Here is a 15,215-nt window from a genome sequence, read left to right as displayed (position 1 = left end):
TTATCCAGTCACAGTATGGCGGTATTGAACAGGTCTGGTATGGCAGTGTTATCCAGTCACAGTATGGCGGTATTTGTCAGGTCTGGTATGACAGTGTTATTCAGTCGCAGTATGGTGGTATTGGTCAGGTCTGGTGTGGTGGTGTTATCCAGTCACAGTATGGCAGTATTGGTCAGGTCTGATATAGCGGTGTTATCCAGTCACAGTATGGTGGTATTGGTCAGGTCTGGTATGGCAGTGTTATCCAGTCACAGTAAGGCGGTATTGGTCAGGCCTGGTGTGGCAGTGTTATCCAGTCACAGTATGGCGGTATTGGTCAGGTGTGTTATGACAGTGTTATCCAGTCACAGTAAAGCGGTATTGGTCAGGTCTGGTATAGCGGTGTTATCCAGTCACAGTATGGCGGTATTAGTCAGGTGTGTTATGACAGTGTTATCCAGTCACAGTAAGGCGGTATTGGTCAGGTCTGGTATAGCGGTGTTATCCAGTCACAGTATGGTGGTATTGGTCAATTCTGGTATAGCAGTGTTATCCAGTCACAGTATGGTGGTATTGGTCAGGTTTGGTATAGCGGTGTTATCCAGTCACAGTAAGGCGGTATTGGTCAGGTTTGGTATAGCGGTGTTATCCAGTCACAGTATGGCGGTATTGGTCAGGTCTGGTATAGCGGTGTTATCCAGTCACAGTATGTTGGCATCGGTCAGGTCTGGTATAGCAGTGCTTTCCAGTCACAGTATGGTGGTATTGGTCAGGTGTGGTATGACAGTATTATCCAGTCACAGTATGGCGGTATTGGTCAGGTCAGGTATGGCAGTGTTATTCAGTCACAGTGTTTCGGTATTGTCAGGTCTGGTATGGCGGTGTTCTCCAGTCACAGTGTGGCGGTATTGGTCAGGTCTGGTATGGCAGTGTTATCCAGTCACAGTAAGGCGGTATTGGTCAGGCCTGGTGTGGCGGTGTTATCCAGTCACAGTATGGCAGTATAGGTCAGGTGTGTTATGACAGTGTTATCCAGTCACAGTAAGGCGGTATTGGTCAGGTCTGGTATAGCGGTGTTATCCAGTCACAGTAAGGCGATATTGGTCAGGTTTGTTATAGCGGTGTTATCCAGTCACAGTATGGCGGTATTGGTCAGGTCTGGTATAGCGGTGTTATTCAGTCACAGTATGGTGGTATTGGTCAGGTCTGGTATAACAGTGTTTTCCAGTCACAGTATGGCGGTATTGGTCAGGTGTGTTATGACAGTGTTATCCAGTCACAGTATGGCGGTATTGGTCAGGCCTGGTGTGGCGGTGTTATCCAGTCACAGTATGGTGGTATTGGTCAGGTGTGGTATGACAGTATTATCACAGTGTGGCGGTGTTAAATTTGACCTCTGGAGCTATTACCTACCAATCTATTATGATGCTAATTGGTGAGTGAGGATGGGGCGTCCAAAGGTTTAGTGCTTAGGGCAGCATCAGCTGGTAATATGGCCCTGTATACATGTACTGTATAGATGGAGTAGGGGGTCCTGTATACATGTACTGTATAGATGGAGTAGGAGGTCTACCAGTTATTTCTGTGGATGTTGTGAGGCAGCTCCCTGTGAAAATGAAAGTAGTAATCCTATTGGTTGCTAAGGCTCCCAACTGCCGTTTCTGCTAGCAAGGGTGTGCAGAGTGGAGATTTTGCCATTCATTTCTATGGGGCGCCGCTCTTTCTAATCCCCCTCCCCTCCTGTACATCTGGGGGGGACGGGACCTTCACTCTAACCTTTCCTGGGCACCCAATGTATCTGTGGGCCAAATTTGGGGTCAAATGGTACAGGCGTTTGGAAGTCTATACGGGACAGACAGACAGGCTCTAATTTTTATTATATAGAGATTTGATTATAATATACTTACCGCATCAACAGACTTGAGAAAAAAACCTGCTAGCATAAGTGACAGGAAAATCCTAAAAATAAAAACAAAACAGAAACAATAATTAAAAACATATTATTATGCCCATGACCATATTGCCTGGACTTTGACTTTGCCTATTGGATTCTGATTTTGTACTTTTGCTGCCCAAATGTTGTGACCCAGGCTGTTTACTATTCTTTATTGTGTTTGTTTGTCTGTGACTGTTCTGTGTTACACTTTATAAGTGTAGGGACCTCCTTCGTGGTTGTCCGCGTCTGCCTAAGGCCGTTTGAGGCAAGTAGGTAGGGACAGTTGGTGGGTTCAGCGTCAGGGCTCACTGTCTTGTCTTGTCCCTGCCATCCGGTTCCTGAGAGATGATGGTTACTTTTGATCGTTCTTGTGGTCATCTTGTCCTCGCTATTGCGAATGACCGAACAACGTCTTATTTCATGCGAACGATTTGCGAACAAAGATAAAAATAGGTCCAGGTCTCATTAACCAGTCAACAATTTCTTCTTCGTCGTTTAATCGTTAACTGCTATTAAACCGAACGATTATCGCTTCGTTCCGAACGTTTTAACGATTATCCGAAGGATAATCGTCCCGTGGAATAGGGCCCTTACTCTGCTCTTTGCTAGCTTGATTCCTGCAGCTGAGCAGTGTGGTCTTTCCCTAGACTGACAGATGCCTTTGCCAGTCAGGGTCTTTGTGGATCTGAGCGTCGATCCAATGGGGATCTGTCTAAGGTTCCTGGTCCTCATAAATAGTCAGCATGGCCAGCAGCAAGTTGCTGGCTATTAGTGAATACTAAGCTAAGCTGTACCTCTATTTCTGGTGTATCTGCTCTGACCTTTGCCTGTCTATTCTCCTGTCTCATCTGCCGCCTGCCCTGACCTATTGTGCCTGTCGCCGACTATTCGTCCGTTTACCGATTATGTACTTTTGTTGCCCGCTGTTACCAACCCGGACTGTTGACCTTGGCTTATTGTGTTTGTCCGTCTGTCTCTGTTTTGTGTTCCACCCTAGCAGTAAAGGGACTATCACTGTGGTTTCCCGCAGTTGCCAATAGCTGTCTTGAGGCAAGTAGGTGCTCACTGTCCATGTCCTCTCTCCTACCTTGTTGTGTCTGTTCCTGACACCACAATTTCCATCTTGCCTAGACAGATACGATTTTTCTGACCAGGCATGAAGGTGCTGTAGTTTAACAGATTCCTCATCGCTGCCTAAAAAGCAAATCTAGCACTAATCCTTCCTATGAATATTCATAAGGCAGGGTCATGGGCAGGCAGGGCGCACTGGGGTCAATGGGACCACCTCCAGTACACTAGAGAAGCTCACTAGCATATTAGCAATATCACTAATAACACAGGAACCAGACCTTGTTTTTTAAAAAGCAGCACAGTGTCTGCAAGGTTAGTGATAAATCTGCTTTAGTCAATATTTATCCCTCTGCAAAAAGAAAGAGGCCAGGTACCATAGAATGTGGCTCACAAGCAAGAGTCCTAAAGAAAAAAAAAATCTTACCCTTGCCTGAAAATCTAGAAACCAGTTTATACATATATGGCTATGAAAATAAAAAGTGACATTGTCCTATTCAGATGTGTGACTAGAATACAAATGAGATGTTCAGGTATCAGAAAGTGTGCTTGACAGGTGTCTACCAATAAGTGTCTCTGGTTTGGCTGGTACCCCTAGTTATGTTTCAGGGTTCTTTAATGTGACTATAGAGACAGTGTGTATTGTCTGTAAGACTTCCTATACAAGCTGGATATCTGCATTAAATGCATCTCACTAGCACCCTGCTCTATACTTCAGAACAGCTGTCTGAAAATTGATGTTACTGGTTTACCTGATAATCCTAGTAATTGTTCAGAGGCCTTTCATGTGTCAGACTTTAGTTTACATGGTACTTGCCTATAGTAACCACATGACAGATAAAGTGGGGCTGCAGTCCAGTCACTATTTCTTCAAATCTGGTATCTTACATTATACCTGCCACCCCTTCCCTCATTCCTCTTATACCACAGACTAACAGCCTGAATCAGTGCAGATGTTGCTGTGATCACAGGGCTTTTTTACATTTGAAAACATGTTCAAAGATCAAAATGAACGATTTCTCGCTCGTCGTTTGATCGTTCGCTGCGTTTACACGTACGATTATCGTTCGAATTCGATCGTTATCGCGAAAATTCGCACGATAATCGTTACGTGTAAACGAAGCATTAGCCCTACAGCTGCTCTGTCCCTTCTCCAGCAGCTCTCTGTCAGATAACAGAATGCAAATTATTTGAGTATCTGGAGACCTGGGTCACCTGATGCAACCAGCCAATTACTGCTCTGACAGCAGCCAACTAAGCTGCTACGCAGCAGGACCTCCCGGCCCCTTCCCCACGTGTTTATTGGCTGATTAAAGCTGCTGGGAGGAGACTATTAATTTAATTGAGCACCATGGTATTTGTTCGAGTATCAAGTACTCTTGAGTACCGCAATACTCAAGCAAATAGTGAGTATACCCGCTCATCTCTAGTGGCTATATAATGTGTGCAATAGGCTGTCTGTACTCATATCCCTTGTTTCTGTAACGGGATGTAGGTTACATTTTGTGAATTGTTTGCATGTTTTTGTGGTGAAAGTACCCTGTGAGTGGTCAAATGGCACCACTCAGAATATGCAATATGGAAACTGAGAAGCACCACATGTCATTGATATGAGGTGTTAAAGGGGTTATCCAGCGCTACAAAAACATGTCCACTTTCCCCCTACTGTTGTCTCCAATTTGGGCGGGGTTTTGAAACTCAGTTCCATTGAAGTAAATGGAGCTTAATTGCAAACCGCACCTGACCTGGAGACAACAGAAGGGGGAAAAGTGGCCATGTTTTTGTAGCGCTGGATGACCCCTTTAACATTGGCTATGAAGGTACACAAGGCTGGACCGATACATTGCAGTGGAATAGCTCACCACCTAAATGATCCAGGATGCTACCAGACATTTGTCTTAGGCTAACCTTGACACTCCATCTGTTGCATCATAACTAAACAACTAAAGATATGGCTTTGGCTGCCCAGGTATGATGGTTAGCCATCACCGGTTTAATGGTCCTATTATACGACCCTACAAGCTGTGTAAGCGAGTGCAGATCTGCTAGATCAGCACTTGCTTACTGAGCCAATTCCACAGCTCCAAATTGTGCAGCAAGGGCTATATATATGTTAGCGATTTTCGTGAAGCCCTAGCCTTAAGTGTAAAATAATAAACATTATTCATACCTGTCCAAGATCCCGTTGTTCTTCTAGGTTCTGCCTGCTCCCTGCAGCCGCCACTCGAACTTCTGGGCCGGTCTCTGAAGTGAAAGGCCACTCAGCCAATCACTGGCCATGGTGCTGCCCTGTCTCTAAACTAAAATGTTATATGGCACTTGTTTTTTGCTGCAGGATTTTCTGTTTTGTAATTGCTGCCCTGTCTCTGTCACTTCAGAGACCGGCTCAGAAGTCCCAGCAGCTTCAGGCAGAGGGCAGAAGCGAGAGACCTGGGGAGAGTGGACAGGTATATATAAAGTTTATTATTTCTTTTACACATTCATCCGATGTCGACCATGCATCACTAATACACGTAGCGATGTATGCCCGGCGGCTGATGATTTTTAGGCAGTATTAAATGACATGATGAGCCAATGATGGTCTTTATCAACTGATTGTTGTCTTATTACATGCAGCAATAACCTGCCGAATTGGCCTGATTCCGCAAATTATCGCGCCAAGTAATAGGGCCCTAAACTCAGCAAACTCTATTGTATATGGGACTCCAAGTAGACAGATGGTGACCATAACTCGGCTAACAAAGTTACATTGGTATAAAAAGCTTCAATTATCAGTATCAGAATGCCTGCTGACTGCATTGGGTTGCATTTTCCAGTGAGTCACATTTTCTTCTTCATGGAACAGTGGCATTGCTATGGTCTGGGGAATGTTTGTGTGGCATTGCTATGGTCATGTGTACCCATATGTACTGACTGTCTTCCCTGGAGCAGATATGAACTACCAGTAGGACAATGTGACATGTGACATGGCTAGAAATGTCTGACATTGGTTGGAAGGGCATAACCAAAAGTTGCAAGTACTATCCTTGCCCCCCGATTCTCCAGACTTGAATCCAATTCTGTAGGACCATCTCGATCATTGTTATATGTATCTGTGTCCTCCCCCTCGCACTCTCCAGCAGCTGTTGGATGCATTGTAGACAAAATGGATCCAGATACCTGTGACAACCTACCAACACCTTATTGAGTCACTCCCTGCCTGTCTAGCTACTGTCCATACTGCACACTGCAGTTATTCTTGATATTAGCTGGTGCTTATACTAATGTGTATATCTGGAGCCTATCTTACACTATTAAACCCACATATTGCTGGAGGGTATCTGAGAACGTCCATATAGAAACACACATTAAACTTTATATTTGTGCATTTACAATTTATGGTGTTTTATATATAAATGGTTTATGTACCTATTGGCAACGTGTGTGTTTAGTAGTGTAGGACAGTCTCTGGACATGTATGTACACAGTGCTGCCTTACTAAACTTAATCTCCCTCTCCTTTTTAGTCTGCAGGCATCACAGGAACAATAGCCTAGGCGTTAGTTCACTGTATAGAGTCATCCCTTTTCTCCTGTACTGTTGCTGTCTCTTTCATTTGTGCTCATATCACCTTACAAGTCTTGTGCCTCATTAATCCCTTCTCGCTCCACATGCAGTCTATGGTAGGTCTATCGTAGTGTACTGTGAATCACCCCCAGCACAGTGCCAGCCTGTTCAGTCAAGCGCACTTTCACCAGCACTATATCATGACATAGTAGTTAGGAGTAGGTGCAATGCTGTGACTGGACAGGCAACTAAAGGAAAGAAAGTGTCTGTGTGTCCACTCCTGGCAAACAGCCCATCCAACGGTGGTGCCCCCTTTCCAGGAATTCAGAAAATAAGAAATTGCAGTGAAATCCCCTGGTCACTACTTTATAGGGTAAGGCCAACAAAACCATACTCCTACTCTACCCCATAGTCAAAAGAATGTGAGAAGAGTTTGCAGCCTACAACTGAATGAAGCCGCTATGCAGCATAGAAGTGTGTAAGTGTATATATGGCACATACGTAGTTTAGGAGGATCAGCAGAGGTAACAGCAAGTTCTTATTATAAATGCATAAAAAAGACAAAGAATAATGATGTTTCCAGTAAGTACTGCTTGTGACTACTTAGGCCAATAACTGGCTGCAGCAGTCCATCAAGTCATCGCTGACAGTCTGTTGGCAGAGGATAGTGAGGTGAGTAGGGGTTTTAGGGGAAAAATATATCTATACTCATGTTCTTTTCATCCAGAACCATAGACTAGTATAACAAATATATAACAGAGTGGGCAATAACCTTCAAACAGCACTATTATTGGATGAACCAAACAATATGGTATCAAACTATAATAAACCAAGGTCTCATAAAGAAATAAGTTTGTGAGACACCCTATACAGATAGACTGGTTGCTGTAACAATTTCTTCTTTACAATAAGCGATAGTAACTTATTGAATTAAACTTATTTAAAAAATCTTTTTAAAAGAGTAATCCCATGTCAGAACCTACAGTGCTGTAACATCTATACATGTGAATGTAACTGTACAACACAGATCCCTTGTAGTTTCTACTTACCATGACAACATATTCTTCCATTGCTGGTAGTTCCTATGGCATGGTGACATGCCGTTGTTGAGCGCCATCCTGCCTACTTCTTTCCTGGCTATCTATCAGAGGAAACAAGTAAAATGTAGAACATACAGAAGTTACACCCATAGCTTTAATTATATCATGAGAACATAATTACAAGAATTCATATAAACAAGAACAGCAGTCAAATATTGGCCATAATGGCAAGTAGAAACAGAGTGCAAATATCTCTGCCATTTAGGATTGTGGGGAAAAAAAATAAATTAATAAAAAAAGCACTAGTTTAATCCTCTCAACTGGCTTTGTTTATAGTAATGTGCTCATATACCCACTTCATCAATGTGACCAATCACTGGTGTCGTTGGACTCGCACCATATTACATTGAGCCCAATGATTGGCTACTTCTTCAGAGATAAATGACAACTGGGATATTCTGTCATGGTGGTCTGGGCCAAACAAAGAAGAAAGTGAATGGTCCGACATCACCTGTAGTTACTGGATGTAACTGTACTGTAATCACTGTATACGGTAAAAGGCTGATTTAGAACTGGTGTCTACCATAGGTATCTGTCAGACTTATAATATTACAGTATAATATATATAGTGTTCAATTATTTATGCATATAACCGCAGTTTTTGCAAAAGGCTCTAAGGCCCCAGTCACACCACATCTTTAGTCTTCTTCGCCAGTATACAAGAAGATGTCATTAAAAATGTATAGCCACATACTGTATACCACTACTAACTGTGCACCCATGGCCTGTAATAGACTGAGTATACTGTACTATTTACTGCCTTTGGTCTGTTTTCTGAATAGATTGTATTTTGGCTTCCAAAAACAAGGTGTGAATGAGAACAAAAGAAAACAAAAACATTTTTATACATGTCCTGCAATTTATTGGAAAGTTTGAGCGAATTTAGAAGAATAAGTGATGTAGCTAAACAGTAAAACTCCCCAGTAGTGGTCTACCCTCATAGATGGGGGGTCCTGGTGGGAAAGCCCTCACACTGCTGTATGCTGAACAGCTGAGGGACTGGATATATCATTGTGTATATATAGATGCCATGCCTGACTCCTCCAGGCTGCACTTTGTTACAATGTAGCAGCCCAGGGAATTCTGTGGGAGCTATAGCCAGCAATAGCACAAATAGCTGCCATATCCGAGACTGCTCAGCTGTCACACATTGTATCCCACTAGCCCAAGACCCGCTATAGCCTTTCTGTAGAAGCAGTAATATTCCCACCCTGGTAATGCTTATGGCCCTTACTGATGGGACACAACAGCCGCAGTACATAGACAACTACCGGTGTGAACGGGGCGCTAGCACCTGGTCCTGACAATCAGCACGGGTGGCGCTTCCTTCTATCGCGATATTGTTTACTGTCCTGACAATACAAGCAGTGCACCGATATCCGCTCCTTACAGGGGGACACTACTGCTCTCCCCGGTATGTAAGAGACAGTACAACCCCCATCATGTACCGCTATGAGGCGGCGCTGCCCCGGTGCACTTACCAGCAGCCTCTCATGTCAGCCCGGGCTCGGTGCAGGGTTCCGGGCTGTGTCTTTCGGGTCCCTCGGATGTGTACAGTGTGATCTTGTGCTGGGGGCTGCAGCTCTACACACAGACGAGGGGTTCAGCTTCATTGAGGTCCTGTGTGAGGAGGGTGGGGGATGCAGTGGGAGGGGAGTTAGCGCCAACAATCTGCGAACTTTTCCTCAGCCATCATTTCACATTGCGCTCGTCCATGTGTACAGGGAGGCTGCGAGGAGATGCTGGCAGACCACACATCGTACTGATACCAAGAGCAGAGGAGCCGCCGCCGCTGCTGCTGAGGAGCCCGGCGTGTATGTGACGGGACCGACCTGCCAAGGACCATGGGCTGGAAGCTGCTGGCGCTGCTCTTCTTTCTGCAGGAGCTGATCAGCTGCGCCGAGGCTGCGGTGAGTGCCAGAGCCCAGCATCACTAGCCACACTGACCACAGGCTGACCACTGACCCTCACAGCCAGAGCCCAGCATCACTACTACTGTGGCTGCCTCACTAGCCACACTGACCACAGGCTGACCACTGACCCTCACAGCCAGAGCCCAGCATCACTACTACTGTGGCTGCCTCACTAGCCACACTGACCACAGGCTGACCACTGACCCTCACAGCCAGAGCCCAGCATCACTACTACTGTGGCTGCCTCACTAGCCACACTGACCACAGGCTGACCACTGACCCTCACAGCCAGAGCCCAGCATCACTACTACTGTGGCTGCCTCACTAGCCACACTGACCACAGGCTGACCACTGACCCTAACAGCCAGAGCCCAGCATCACTACTACTGTGGCTGCCTCACTAGCCACACTGACCACAGGCTGACCACTGACCCTCACAGCCAGAGCCCAGCATCACTACTACTGTGGCTGCCTCACTAGCCACACTGACCACAGGCTGACCACTGACCCTCACAGCCAGAGCCCAGCTTTGGCAACTTTATATCATTCTTATACAGTACTTAGACCATTGAGCTCCTACCAGGGCATGCTGGGAGGTGTAGTTTTTCAACAGATGTACTATGGAAGGAGATTGTACTATGAGGAGATTGAAGTGATACTGATGTGTATCTTTATAACTTGTTAATACAGACTAGACACCTCACCAGGATACCAGAATAATAGGAGCAGCTGGTTACAGTAACATTTATCAGACATACTACTTATCAGTGTCTGTATAATGTTACTTCTCTTGGGCTATATTGAAGGTATAGAAAGTGGTAAAGGTAGCCATCAATCTGAGGCTCTATTCACACTTTATTACTTTCTGTCAGGACTCTGTTGCTCTTTGACAACCAGTATAACAGTACACTGTGCCATTCTGACCAGTAACTACAGAACCTTCACACACCATTTGAAGTCAGTGGCTCCATCAGGACCATAGCTGGCCCATAATGGCTCCTATAATATTAGATAGCTAGGACCCTCATATATATATATATATATATATATATATATATATATATATATATATATATACACACTTTGGAGTGCTCACAAAAGTAATGCAACCCAATAATGCTGTAACATGTACAGCCCTTAAAAAACTGTGGAATGTATGAAGATCCTGTTTTTTCTTTTAACTTAACTGTATAGCAAATAAACAAATCACAGATATGTCTCAGAACAATGTTTGTTCTAAATGAATATTCCGGTTGCTGCCAAATCAACTGCTGCAATAAAGTTATACAGATTTGTAAATTACTTCTACTGAAAAATCTCCAGTCTTCCACTACTTATCAGCTACTGTATGTCCTGAGACAGGAACTGTTCAGAGCAGGAGAGGTTTACTATAGGGATTTGCTGCTACTCTGTACAGTTCCTGTCAGCAGAGAGCACTGTGTCACACTGAAAAGAAAACAACATTTCCTGCAGGACATACAGCAGCTGATAAGTATAGGAAGACTTGAGATTTTTAAATAGAAGTAAACTACAAATCTATATAACTTTCTGAAACCAGTTGATTTGAAAGAAAAATATTTTCACTGGAAAACCCCTTTAGGCTATATTCACACTATGTAAGAGACTGGCCGTTCCGTGACCCGATCGGGTCAAGGAATGGCCGGTCTCTGCAAAGATCATCACAGCCGGTACTGCAGTACCGGCCGAATGATCTTTATGGCCATAGTGTTCTGATGCAGGCGCATCAGCGCTCGCCCACATCAGAACTCCCCATAGGACACAATAAGGCAAGTGGCCAGAGTAGCTTGCTTCATCGTGTGAACTGACAGGGTTTCCTACGGCCGCAATTCACTGAATTGCGGCCACAGAAAACTGACATGTCAGTTCTTTGCGGCGCCGCACGGGATCCCGGCCGGAGCGTATACGATGTGTATACGCTCCAGCCGGGATCCCATAGAACAATAGGCATTGTTCCACAACGTGCAAAGTACGGCCGTTGTTGCATTGCTTATTTGTGCCTGGACTTGGAATAAAGATTTGAAGATTTGTTACACTGTTTTGGATGCTGTTGGATTCTTTTTGCAACTAATTTTTAACTGCCTATACTAGGTATCGTATATCCATAGTGCTGTTGCACCACCATACTCTTTAAGGCTATGTTCACACCTTGTAAAAACTGGCCGTTCTGTGGCCCGGCAGAACAACGTAAGCCTGCAGCTCAACATAAGTTCCGTACGCCTGCAGCACTACGTAAGTTCCGTACTAATCACCGCAGGACTTACGTTGTGTGAGCATAGCCTAAAACAACAAGAGATTTGTCAATTATCAATGGGAAAGGATGATAAAAGCCCATGTTATGCAATGATGTGACATCTGTAGTGAAATCATATGACCCGACTGCACTGCTGCCAGTTCCTGCAAATGCAGTGACATTTTCTGCATAGTGACTTCCAAGATGTCCCTATAATGAATATCAGTTAAAAATGGAAGTATTTATGATGTTATGATTATTAGCCCATACAGCTCTATTCTTAATCCTGTTATCACTTTTGAAAGGTCACTAGTAATTATTTTACGCCAGTTTTGTGCTAAATTTGTTAAGAGACGTGCACCTTTTCATAAATTGGGTGCAGTTCACTGAAGATCTACTTGGCTACTGTGCATCAGTAGGTTATATTGGGTATCTAAATTACATTGTTACATGGTATCTGCTATACTATAAAAGAGATATTTGTATCCTCAATAGAATAATGATGCTGGGACATCTTTTTTTCTTAGCTTTTCGAACTGACACTACACAATCACCACTGGACCGCTGCTTTGTTTGTGCAACAGTAAAACTTATTATCATCTGCAGATCTCTCTGTGTAAACAGGTGATGGGTGGCCAATTACAATCTATTTAAATTGCTGCAGGAACAATACAGCGATCATTTGTTCAATGTACAGCACTCCACGCGAGCACAGATCTCACTGATTGATGCTTGATGTAGATGGCTGAATATCAGCCCATCTAAAAGGACCCTAAGGGCCCTATTCCACAGTAACGATAATCGGCTGGATCGGCCCCATTTGGCCCGATTCGGCCGATTATCGTTCGGTGAAATAGAGAGAATGATCAGCCTATGATCGTGTCATCGGCTGATCGTTCATTTAGGGCCAGACTAAAATCATCGTTCCCCCACCGCGCATCGCTACGGTTGAATAGCGGTGCACGGCGGGCGATCGACGATTTGAGAAGAAGCAGCATCATACATTACCTGTCCAGGCTTCTTCTCCGCGCTGTTTTCATCCCCGGGTCCCGCGCGCTCTATCTTCAGAATGGCTGGTCAGCTGACGGAGCGCTCAGCCAATCACAGGCCGGGACCGCCGCAGCCTGTGATTGGCTGAGTGTGGCCTGTCAGCTGACCGGCCATTCTGAAGATAGAGCGCGCAGGACCCGGAGATGAAGACAGCGTGGAGAAGAAGCCTGGACAGGTAATTATGATGCTGCAAGGGCTGCAAGGACATCGGTAACGATGTCCTTGCAGCCCTCGCTCAACGCTCATCGGGCCGTGGAATAGGCCCAGTAAACGAGCGGCGATCTAGCAGATCGCCGCTCGTTCACATCGTTGATCGGGCCCTCCACGGCCCGTGGAATAGGACCCTAAGGGCCAGTTCAAATGGAGCAAAAGCAGTGAAATTCCGCCGTGGAACTCTCCACCTTGTAATCCTGTCTGCCTGTAAGTCTGCCTTGTAAGTTCTTCCAGTACAGAGCGACGGAAGCGGAAGCGGGCGAGCGAGCCCTCCCATAGATACACTGTGTGAGACTGCAACTTTTGCTTAGTGTGAACTGGCCCTAAGGCAGCAATATCCAAACTTCTTGTGGTTCTCCTGAACCACATGTTCAGATGTGCTTCACATGTGCTTCAAATATATAAGGTGTTATCTCATCTACTGTTTGATATAGTCAGTTAGTAGTACTTTCCTTAAAACGCAAGTAGTTGTTAACATATTGATAAAATAGAATGGGTCCAAAGACTGGCTACAAAAATGTTGGAGGATCTGAAGCATATGGCATATGAGGAAATACTTAAAGCGTAACTGTCATTTCGGGGGCCATTTTTCTGAAAACATTAAATATCAACAGTACAAGCGATTTTAAGAAACTCTGTAATAGGTTTTATGTACTAAAAGAGTTTCCTTCTGTACTGAAAAAGCAATCTCCCAGCCTCCCCCCTGACTTCAGAAGAAGCAGGATTTCTGTGTCCATTATGTGGCTATGGAGAGGGGAGGGGCTGTTAGGAGTGACTGAACACGGAGCAGTCCAGCACAGCACAACACCCTGCAATCTTCTCTCAGTAAGTTCATAGATAAGCACTGACCTTTCTGACACCTGAATTTAGCGTTTTAGAAGCCCAGAGAGTCTACAAACAGCTGACCTTCATGTCACCTCTTCCTGCTCCCTCATCTCCCTCAGCCCCTCCCCCCTTCATAGACTTACAATGGAGAGAGCAGAGCCCATCTTCAATGGCTTCTCTGTACTGAAGACGTGTTTGCCTGATAATGCACAGATAAGAAGTCAGGGGGGGAGGCTGGGAGATTGCTTCTTGAGTACAGAAAGAGGCTTTTTTGGCTGATGAAACCTATTACAGAGTTTCTTAAAATCGCTTATACTACTGATTTCTGCAATAAAAAAAACATGACAGTTACGCTTTAAGGATCTAAAGTTGTATAGTATGGAGAAAAGAGGAATAAGGGGGACGTGATGGAAACCTTTAAATATGTTAAAAGCCTTGATATTGTTCAGGAGAAAAGTGCTTTTAATAAGAACCACAAAAAAACAAGCCCTTACTTAAACCCTTTGGACGTTCATGTGTTAATAAGCATTGTACCATGTATCCCTATTAATGAATGAGCTGTACTTGGTATTCACACTAGCTAAAATATTAGGTACTATAGTCGCTTTATTACTGGTGGTAAAACATTAATAGGTGGAATATGTAAAGTATCCCAAGGGGGTTGGTGTAAAATGTAACTGGTCACTGGACCATGAGCTAAAAGTTAAATTGCTAATTGTTTTTTCATTGTAAATAGTTTTAAAATGTAAATGTCCATTTGTAAGTAGTTTCACATGATCAGCGTATGTTACAGTTTATTGTGTGCAGCGGTGATAGTTTAGAAAACACATTGTCAAATATTTTTATCATACAAAATTGTGGGTAAAATTTATGATTGTGTTTGCGCTTTTTCTTTTTTTGCATATTTTGTGCTCTTTGTCAATGCTTTAGACACATTTAAGAAGGCAATGCCCTTGTTCATCCTGGAGGGAGATTTGTAATTTACTTCTATGAAAAAATCTGAAGTCTTCCAGTACTTATCGGTTGCTGTATGTCCTGAAGAAGTTGTGTTATATTTCCAGGTTGACACAATTCTCTCTGCTGCAACCTTTGTCCATGTTAAGAACTGTTCAGAGCAGTAGCAAATCCTCATAGAATAGCTCTCCTGATTTCCAGACTGGAAAGAATACAACGTCCTGCAGGACATACATCAGTTGATAAGTCCTGGAAGACTTGAGATTTTTTAATAGAAGTAAATGACAAATCTTTGGCACTTTCTGGCACCAGTTGTTTTGAAAGATTTTTTTTATGTGAACTACCACTTTAAGACAGTGAGGAGGGAGGAGAACATGGCTG

General features: G+C 44.1%; 2 protein-coding genes across 2 annotated transcripts in view; one reads left to right on the top strand and one right to left on the bottom strand.

The window, feature by feature from the left end:
* COL4A2 (collagen type IV alpha 2 chain) overlaps window positions 1-9,477 on the bottom strand; it is a 147,124-nt gene extending 137,647 nt beyond the window's left edge. The window contains exons 1-3 of the mRNA XM_069972946.1: window positions 9,110-9,477; window positions 7,578-7,669; window positions 1,887-1,938 (exon numbers count right to left, since the gene is read on the bottom strand). Coding sequence (XP_069829047.1) covers window positions 1,887-1,938; window positions 7,578-7,645 — 120 coding nt within the window. The 5' untranslated portion in view covers window positions 7,646-7,669; window positions 9,110-9,477. The remainder of the gene's footprint in view (window positions 1-1,886; window positions 1,939-7,577; window positions 7,670-9,109) is intronic.
* Window positions 8,752-15,215, top strand: part of COL4A1 (collagen type IV alpha 1 chain) — a 147,543-nt gene continuing 141,079 nt past the window's right edge. Inside the window, exons 1-2 of the mRNA XM_069970761.1 lie at window positions 8,752-9,042; window positions 9,353-9,538. Coding sequence (XP_069826862.1) covers window positions 9,473-9,538 — 66 coding nt within the window. The 5' untranslated portion in view covers window positions 8,752-9,042; window positions 9,353-9,472. The remainder of the gene's footprint in view (window positions 9,043-9,352; window positions 9,539-15,215) is intronic.

Source organism: Dendropsophus ebraccatus, chromosome 5 (genome assembly GCF_027789765.1).
Source record: "Dendropsophus ebraccatus isolate aDenEbr1 chromosome 5, aDenEbr1.pat, whole genome shotgun sequence".
Taxonomy (NCBI): Eukaryota; Metazoa; Chordata; class Amphibia; order Anura; family Hylidae; genus Dendropsophus; species Dendropsophus ebraccatus.
The sequence above is the reverse complement of the archived record's forward strand: the minus strand, read 5'-3'. Positions and strand labels throughout refer to the sequence as shown.